The sequence below is a fragment of the Agrilus planipennis genome, unplaced genomic scaffold (genome assembly GCF_000699045.2).
Source record: "Agrilus planipennis isolate EAB-ADULT unplaced genomic scaffold, Apla_2.0 scaffold2, whole genome shotgun sequence".
Lineage (NCBI taxonomy): Eukaryota > Metazoa > Arthropoda > Insecta > Coleoptera > Buprestidae > Agrilus > Agrilus planipennis.
This window is the reverse complement of record NW_020442464.1, coordinates 928,639-937,168: the sequence shown is the minus strand read 5'-3', so window position 1 is coordinate 937,168 and position 8,530 is coordinate 928,639. Positions and strand designations below refer to the sequence as shown.

Sequence of the window (8,530 nt, the reverse complement as noted above, 5' to 3'; positions counted from 1 at the left end):
AAATAAAATAAAATATTTTTTTAACAAACACCAACCTTTTCATTTACTTTTATACAAAGTGATTCAAGGTCTACAGCCTTAGAATCTTTTATACACTTCTCCAATATCCTATTTATTTGAACAGACATATCTGTTTGTCTTCCAGGTTCAAAATGTGCTGCAGCCATTGGATTTAACTCTACATTGATATTAATTATTCCCTCACTTGGTCTGGCAGAATTTGGCTGCTGAATTTCACTAGATACTTGTGCTAATGCACTAAAAATACAACTATCATTCAATAAAAGTAAAAAAAATATTATAAACTAACCATGTTTGTCCTAACGCTACATAACAACAGCCCCAGTCTTTCCCAAACTGAATTTTTATATTTCGAAACTCATCAAAAGCTCGTCCGTCTAATCTCTAAAAGTAAGTGTATCATTAAAATGCACCTTCACTGTTAAGATTACTTACTGTGTAGTTTGAAAGAGCTTTTAATAAAAAATTCTTTTCACAAGTAGCTACAGGCGATTCTCTAACTTTGGCCATGTCGTGTATTTCCCGAAATCATTGTTTTATAACTGGTTATTACATAATTAAGTTCTTACGTGTATTTCAAACTACACTTTTATCTTATTACCCCAGAAATACCAATTATATTAAAAATTAAAACATGATAAAAACGTATATTAAAAGTTCATTTATTAAGGTTAGTGTCTATATCAGATAAGATGTCTATCTATGATGCCTATAAACACCACAGATGGAAGATAAATATACAAATCCATAGAATAACAGTAATGGTAAGATTCTTATTTAAGGCCTGTGCTATGGTCAAGATCATAAATAATACTATGCTATATTAATATTCTAATAATGTGGTAATAAATAATAACAAAACTACATAAAAGCTATACTAACAATAAATTATTATGAATTTTGTAATTTTACATTATCATTATTAAATTACAAAAATTAATAAAATAATTGAGATGATAAGGTGTAAGTGATCATAATTGATCCCGTTGTTTTGTTGGCGATTTATTCCTTATATGCTGGTTCCTTTACATTTGTCTATGCTTTACACCATCAACCATTACCCTTTGTATATCTATTATCTATGGCCTTCGACCATCAATTACTTACCATAGAAGGAGGGAATTCACATAGTCAAGTATGTAGAAATTACTTTTTTTTATAATTTTCTGAAACATCTTCAGATATTTTTCATACAATTATTGTTATTCCAGTTAAACTTTCTTATTTGAGTTTTTCTGTTTAGTTATTTTAAAGAATCGTATGATTACATTTAGAAAAACACACCTAACCTTAATTCCCAGTTTTTGCTTCTATTAATTTTATTACCATATTTCTTTTCAGGATGTTGATGCCAAAAAAGAATAGGGTAGCAATTTACGAACATTTATTCAAAGAAGGTGTTATGGTAGCAAAGAAAGATTATCATGCACCAAAACATCCTGAATTAGAAACTATTCCAAACCTCCAAGTTATCAAAGCAATGCAGTCTTTGAAATCCAGAGGATTTGTTAAAGAACAGTTTGCGTGGAGGCATTTCTATTGGTGAGTAATATTCTGGAACTTTTAAATTATTATAGTTTTAAAGTGTATTAAAAGATGTACTTGTTACATTTGAGGTTAACTGTATTATAAATGTTAATCAGGTATCTTACAAATGAAGGCATTGAATATTTACGAACATTCTTGCACTTACCGCCCGAAATTGTTCCTGCAACTCTTAAGAGACAAGCACGTTCAGAAGCTGCCCGACCCAGAGGAGCTGCAATGCCTCGCTCTGAAGTATCTAAACCTTCTGAAGACAGAGCTGGGTATAGAAGGACAGGAGGAGTAGGTGGACCAGATAAGAAGGCTGATGTTGGAGCTGGTACTGCAGAAATGGAGTTTGTAAGTTATAAAAAAGTAAGATATCACTTATTGTTTGTATTAATGCATTTCTTCTTCCAGAGAGGAGGATTTGGACGAGGTAGAAGTGCTCCTCAATAAATGTTGTAAGTTAATTATAAAAACAATAAATAAAAACCTAATTTTGTATTTCATTGAATTCGTTGTAACTAATAACTAAAGAGGAAATTCTTGTTCTACAAACAACGGTATTTAGAATGGCATGGTCCATTTCGTCTATTAATATGTAAAAAGTGGTGATAAATGATAATTGAAAAACTCAATTGCGTCTGACATCATTAACAATCACCATCATCAATAAATTAATTTTAAAAAATAAAATTCTGTCTTATGGTGATAAGTAACTTTTATAAGTCAGTAGGTAAACCCAAATTTATACTGCAATAATACTTCATCAATGTCATCGTCATCATAAGGTAGTCAGTCCTAAGAGTGGTAGAACACACACCTCCACTTCTTCTATTCTGAGCAAATCTTTACATTTTCCTGAAACTAGAACATCCTATATCCTTAACTATTTGAACAGTAATCAAATTTACCCCTACTTTTAACTCCTGTTTCTGCATCTAATATGTCTTTAACTAGCCTTTCATGCTTGAGAAGATGTCTTATCTCGCCTATTTCTCGTCAATGTGCAATGATAAAAGTATTCTAAGCTTTCTTTGAAATTGTCAATTGAATTTTGTCCGTCGGTTTCTTGTTTTGCTAAATCAAAATAATTATGTAAAAAGACGTCGAAAATATTGTGAATTCATATTCTGATAAAGTTGTCGTTCATTACAGTAATCAGATAGTCAGAAAAGTTTCGTCGATATATATTTCGTTTCTTTTAACACCTGTTTTAAATAACATTGTGATGATAGCGTGAGTTTAAAGTCATTATAGCGTACAATTTTTGTTTAAAGTTCTTAGTAAATGTTGTCATTGGAGACAAATTATGAACTTGTTTAAAATTTCATGCAAAAGTCCACAGCTCAAATAAAATATGTATTAATAGTCAGTAATAACACAGAATTAATATTAAGAACACAAATCTTAAATAGAAATTTTAAGCACAATAAATAAATATGTAGATCTACTGCATTTTTGAGACTTCAAAATGTGTATTTACAAGCTCTTCGTCGGAATCGAGAATAGGCAATGGCATTTCGTTTTTAACATTTTCTTCCAACCATTTTATTTCATCTTCTACTGAAGTATTTTTCGGTGACGATGGTTTCTGTTGTTGATGCATTCTTACTTTTACCCCATAAGCATCATTTACTAAATGTTCCTCTTCTTCATCATCGCCTGTTTCCAAAAGAGGGACAAATGCATACCTTTGGTTGTTATTGGTTGGCCTCCACAGTATCATAATAACCAGTAATACAGCAGAGAATAATATATGCCAGTAGGCATCTTCTAACCATAAATCCTTCCAAATAGTTAAACAACTGGGAAAGTGGTGCGTTTTTATAGAATATAACATAAATATAATGGACGATACAACGGAGAATATTAAGGTGTTTGTGAAGTGTCGGTAGAGAGATAACTTAACTTCATTTCTGCGTAAACGAAGCGTGCGGGTTGTATTAACAAGAGCGTTGAATATCCACCAACAGATAGCAGAATCTAATACAGCCAAAGGGACCGAAGCTACCAACAGGTCTCTATTGTGATCATTTTTTGGCGTCATTATGCGCAAATATGATTCAGTTGCTGCTAAACAAAGGTACAGTGCACCCACTGCGATGACTCGATGAAGAGCTGTTCCTAAACGTGGTTTGACTATTCCAAAACCAAGACTAACTATTACAACCAACATACGAGCTAGTGTTCGCTTGGCACAGGAAACCCATTCTGCTAAAAGCATAACATTCTGAACACGCAATCCTGTATTATTTATGTTATGAAATTCTGCATAAAACAGTGCTTTTTCTAACATTCCTAGGAGAATAACACCTCCAATCCAAAACTGTACTCTAAGGAGATCTCTCCATTGTAAGGCAGAAATAACAAGCCAACCTATACCATACAAAACATAAACTACACACATAATTCCATAAAATGGTAAAAGTGGCCAATCTGCTGCTGATAAATAGCCATAGTCACTTTTTATTTCAATATGAACTCCCAAAGTAAATTCCAAATTAAACTTTGGATCGGTAGATACTCGAAGTATTAAAATGTACACTCCATCTCTTGGAGCTATATAGTTGGCATGTGATTTGGAAGATCCAGCTGGTGCAGGTAACGGATCTAAGATTATATGATCATCACAAATGTATTTTCTATGAAGGGAACGGTAAGAATTTGTTTCATTTATGGAGCCGTTGGCTATTAAGTTCTGAAATTATACTTTCGATTAAGTTCTCTGTTTTTTCTGACTTCCTTTTAGATCTGGCTTATGCTACCCAATATGAAAGTAACCAAAAAGGTTTTCATTTTTATTTTGAGGGTTGCCCATTTGTTAAATGCTAGTTTATGGTTGGGAAGGTTGCATTGTTTTAAAATGTAACTAACCTTAGAGCTCATTATTCTGAGCCAATAAATAAAAAACTCAGATATATAAATACAACCTTCAAATGATCAACTAATTAAGTTTCAAATCAGGGCAACATTCCCAAACATATCTTAATTTTCATAACACATAACATTTTCATTTCACACAACTACAAAAAACCTTTTTAAGGCACTTTTATTTAGGGTAATATAAAAGATTGGCCCAAATTACTTTAGTTACTTACATTGAACTCTTCAAAAACATGGTGTGGGATTTGCCAACAACGTGACTGGACAACTTCCCAACTAATTTCAATGTTACTTCTTCTAGAATTCACACTTTCACAGTTTACTAAAACAAAATCAGGTATTGTGACATTATGCATATGCTGTGTGTAATGCTAAAATTACAAACTGCTCACGTTTTATGTATATTTGTGATCCTTGATACAAGCTCTTCGAAAGATAAAATCTATCATCTTGCTGAAATATACCAAGAGTAAAATACTAATTAGATTTTGATCTAATAAATATTTTTAACCTAACCTACCATCGTCAAATTGAAATCCCATACCCCTTCATCAGGCAAACAGTTAATCAAAGAAACAACACAAGCTAAAAAAATTAATGCAACAGAGTAGAATAACATTTTATTATAGTGAAACTAAATATGCAGGAATATCATCTTTAACTACTATCAACGTATCACCATTAATTTCCGAATTTGACGCTTTAACATAGTCATAGAATGCCCTTAAACTCTGGCATTAACCTTATCTATAACCAGCTATAACCATTCTGTCATTAACCATAGGTAAGAATTATAGAGTGACTAAGTATATATCTCTAATCTATGACAATAATGTGTATCATAGACATCTGACATAGTGTCCATAAAAACCTGTTCATAATTCCTTTATATTCTAATCAAGAAGCTAATAATTCAATAAAAATTGAATAGGAAATGGATGNCGCCTATGTATAAGTGCAATGTCACACTTTCCTTCAAGGCTGAAGAAACCATTGCAAAGGTAAAATACTAGTTAACTGAAATTACGCAATTCTAAAAATAAGTTGTTTTTTCAGACTCCGGAAAAAGCACCAGTGGGAAATAAAAGGCACGTTCCGATTACCTTCGAAAGCAATGGAGCCAGTTCCGCTAATAAAAATACGAAAAAATCCTCAGATGGTATGAAATTATACACCCCACCAAGTGGAAAATTCAGTAATAATTTCCAAAGTTATGGTAAATAGTTTTTATATTACATTTTTCTAATTGTAAGTAGAAAATGGAGACTTGTAAAAGAATAAACTAAAAGACTAAACCACTAAATTTTTTCAATATAAGGAAAAAGTTTAATAACTAATGAATCTCCGTTTTATTTTTTTTTGTATTTTTCTAATTAGTACTGTTTAAAGGTGGCAGAGGGAGACCCAGGGGATCTAGAGGAAGTCGAGGACGAGGTTCAGGAAGGGGATGGCGTTAGAATCAATGTTATTTAATTTTGTTTGACACCACTACAATATTTTCCTTTAATGTAGTTAACTATTTCTTTTCATAAAGTCGAAAATCACATTTTATTTTTTGTATCTCTTTTTTTAACATTTATTGTATATGGATAATAAGGTAGTTGTTCATAGTTGTGTCAGTATAAATAAAAAGGATATGTCCATCCAAATTAACTCCTGAAAGAATGTTGTGTGCAGGAAATAAATGTAGAATTTCAATAAAAGTTTTCTTACTTGCAAATGTTTTATTAATGAAATAGTTTTAATAATACTTTGTAATTATTAGTAATTCATTTTTTTTCTTATTGTTAACACTGAATTGTAACTCCTCATAAAAAGTTTATTACGTCTCTTCTAATGTCAGATATTGACAAGAAGTATCAGACTCAGCATGCAATTGATATAATCTAATATTTCTTATTTTAAGTTATTGGATACTGTCCACTATAGAACACATTATTCTGTCTTTAATATAACATGGATCACTTCTTTCTTCATCTTTTATTGCATTTTCTTTACTAAATAGTAAATCGGTTTCTATCATTGCCTTAGAGTCAACTTCCATAGATTCTGGTAAACTTTGTAAAGCTTGCTGTAAAATTTCTTGTACTTTATCTAAATGTTTTTGGAATCGATGTGTAGTTTCTATCCTCTGACGTTTTTGAAGTTCCATCATTACACGCAAAGTTTCTCTGGCTTGATGAGGTCTAAATTCATTCAACAAGTGATGAATATGAATAAAAAGCAAACTAAGGTCTTCTACTTTTTCAGCTCTTCTTGGAGAATCTGGACATTTCACCAATAAGTCTAAGAGATCAAGGAAATTTGCCAACAAAGAATGATTCAATTTCTTAAGCTCACGACGTCTATCAAAATGAAGAGGATAGAGACGTTTTATGCCCTATAATATAACAAGGTCAGTTTTGAAATATCCTTTGAGTAAAATACTTACCTGACTTTCTAACGGTCTAATAATACTCTCTTCTGTATTAAACGTATTTCCAAACATTTGATATTGATCATGAATTGGAGGTGGTGGTCTAGGTGCTCGACCCCTTTTTACAATTTCATCGGTATACTGATTAATATATTGCATTGGTGGTAACGGCAACGAACTCACTTGCACGGGTTCTGAAGAAGCCATTTTTAATCAATCTTAATTTTTTCTCTTCTTTTCAAAAACAAATTTATTAAAGAAGCAAGAAATAAAAGGTTAGGGATAACCATTGATAAACTAAAACTAAGCTCAATCTATTATCTATGGCTCAATTCTGAATTTTCGTGCCATCTCTTTGTAAAAATATTAACTAAAAGAGTAAAGGCGGGAGGTTTAAATAGATTTGAAATTTTGAACTTTATATATTTAAAACGAGACGAAGTTTGAATAAAAAAAAAAGGTATTTAATCACTCTTTTGGACTTACTATCATGACTATTGGTTTAAGTTGTAGTATCTACGGATAGTGGTAGTGGCTCATTTAGGCCATCTAAAAAAATTTATAAATTATAAATGATTTATATAAAGAAACCAGTTATAGTTTTTTATTATTTTTATTATTAAATGAACTCTGCATAATTTAAGCTATAAATTCATAAGGAATTGGAGCCAACCAAATAGGTTCCTCTTTTCCACTGACTATATGTGCTGGTTTTGGTTGAGCAGGTTGTCTCTTAAGAGAAACCCTTATTTTCTTTTCTTTAGCTTCCTTGCGGAGTTTTTCGTTTTGCTTGACACGTTGTAAAAAGTCTTCTCGACACTTAGAGTGGTTAATATGTTCAATGCGAATATTGATCCTCTTTGGAATAATCCTTCCTCTTACCCGCTTGTTTACTATAACTCCCAATGCATGTGCAGTTACGTTGAAAACTCTTCCAGTTTTACCATGGTAAACTTTGTGTGGCATTCCCTTTTGTACTGCACCATTCCCTTTGATATCAACAATATCTCCCACTTTGTATATTTTCATATAAGTGGATAACGGAATTGTGCCATGCGTTCTGAATTTGCGGGCAAACAAATCCCTCGTACCACGACGATAACCTTTTGAATTCGTCATTTTGTTAAACTAAAAATATAAGAAATAGATAATGTAGAAGTTTTTCAAGTTTAATTTTTAGGTTAAACTATGGATGATAAGAAAAACATGGTAAAAAATATAAAATATTTAACGAAACACATATCTAATTCATTTTGTACGGATTAAGCATATGTTACATTAAGTTAAAAGTGAAATTTCAATAAAAATAACTTACTTTCCCAACACTCTACACGTGCAAAGCAAAAGAAATTCTATGGAATCGGAATACTAAAAAGGCGAACATCATTCATTGATATCTATCAAAATTAACATCGTTACTGTTAATGCCAACATAGTCTCTAAAAATATAACTGGTATATACAGGGTGTGAATAAAAACACCTGAATTCATCAAACCAATTTAATATTAATTAAAATATTCTCCAATTTTACATTAAAATAATAATAAATGAAAATCTTAATAGCAGTTTTAGAATAGTCCAACAATAAATTTTATGACATAAAGTAAAGGTTTAATAACGGTGTTATTGCGGCGTTTCAGTAAAACTTATATTTTTTATAAAAAAACAAAAATTAATAA

The 8,530-nt window shown here is 31.2% G+C and overlaps 5 protein-coding genes across 5 annotated transcripts in view; 2 read left to right on the top strand and 3 right to left on the bottom strand.

Annotated features, from left to right (window-relative positions):
* The window catches only part of LOC112906595 (apoptosis inhibitor 5 homolog), a 12,139-nt gene extending 5,985 nt beyond the window's left edge, over positions 1 to 6,154 (top strand). Inside the window, exons 5-9 of the mRNA XM_025980995.1 lie at positions 1,363 to 1,563; positions 1,665 to 1,901; positions 5,366 to 5,435; positions 5,491 to 5,650; positions 5,824 to 6,154. Coding sequence (XP_025836780.1) covers positions 1,363 to 1,563; positions 1,665 to 1,901; positions 5,366 to 5,435; positions 5,491 to 5,650; positions 5,824 to 5,891 — 736 coding nt within the window. The 3' untranslated portion in view covers positions 5,892 to 6,154. The remainder of the gene's footprint in view (positions 1 to 1,362; positions 1,564 to 1,664; positions 1,902 to 5,365; positions 5,436 to 5,490; positions 5,651 to 5,823) is intronic.
* Positions 1,053 to 2,057, top strand: LOC108740126 (40S ribosomal protein S10). Its single transcript, XM_025980938.1, has 4 exons — positions 1,053 to 1,156; positions 1,363 to 1,563; positions 1,665 to 1,905; positions 1,966 to 2,057. Exons 2-4 carry the CDS (start codon positions 1,364 to 1,366, stop codon positions 2,002 to 2,004), a joined length of 480 nt encoding a protein of 159 aa, XP_025836723.1. The 5' UTR covers positions 1,053 to 1,156; position 1,363; the 3' UTR covers positions 2,005 to 2,057.
* LOC108739799 (transmembrane protein 87A) lies at positions 2,898 to 5,186 on the bottom strand. The gene is made up of 4 exons (XM_018473900.2): positions 4,955 to 5,186; positions 4,827 to 4,887; positions 4,650 to 4,756; positions 2,898 to 4,249 (listed from the first exon to the last, which is right to left on the bottom strand). The coding sequence occupies exons 1-4, from the start codon at positions 5,051 to 5,053 to the stop codon at positions 2,999 to 3,001; spliced, it is 1,518 nt and encodes a 505-aa protein (XP_018329402.1). The 5' UTR covers positions 5,054 to 5,186; the 3' UTR covers positions 2,898 to 2,998.
* A 69-nt stretch (positions 6,155 to 6,223) lies between the features above and the next one.
* Positions 6,224 to 7,152, bottom strand: LOC108740041 (mediator of RNA polymerase II transcription subunit 7). Its single transcript, XM_018474256.2, has 2 exons — positions 6,866 to 7,152; positions 6,224 to 6,814 (listed from the first exon to the last, which is right to left on the bottom strand). The coding sequence occupies exons 1-2, from the start codon at positions 7,055 to 7,057 to the stop codon at positions 6,341 to 6,343; spliced, it is 666 nt and encodes a 221-aa protein (XP_018329758.1). The 5' UTR covers positions 7,058 to 7,152; the 3' UTR covers positions 6,224 to 6,340.
* Positions 7,153 to 7,457: 305 nt separating this feature from the next.
* Positions 7,458 to 8,255, bottom strand: LOC112906585 (60S ribosomal protein L21-like). Its single transcript, XM_025980940.1, has 2 exons — positions 8,166 to 8,255; positions 7,458 to 7,978 (listed from the first exon to the last, which is right to left on the bottom strand). The coding sequence occupies exon 2, from the start codon at positions 7,967 to 7,969 to the stop codon at positions 7,490 to 7,492; it is 480 nt and encodes a 159-aa protein (XP_025836725.1). The 5' UTR covers positions 7,970 to 7,978; positions 8,166 to 8,255; the 3' UTR covers positions 7,458 to 7,489.
* Between the last annotated feature and the right edge of the window lie 275 nt (positions 8,256 to 8,530).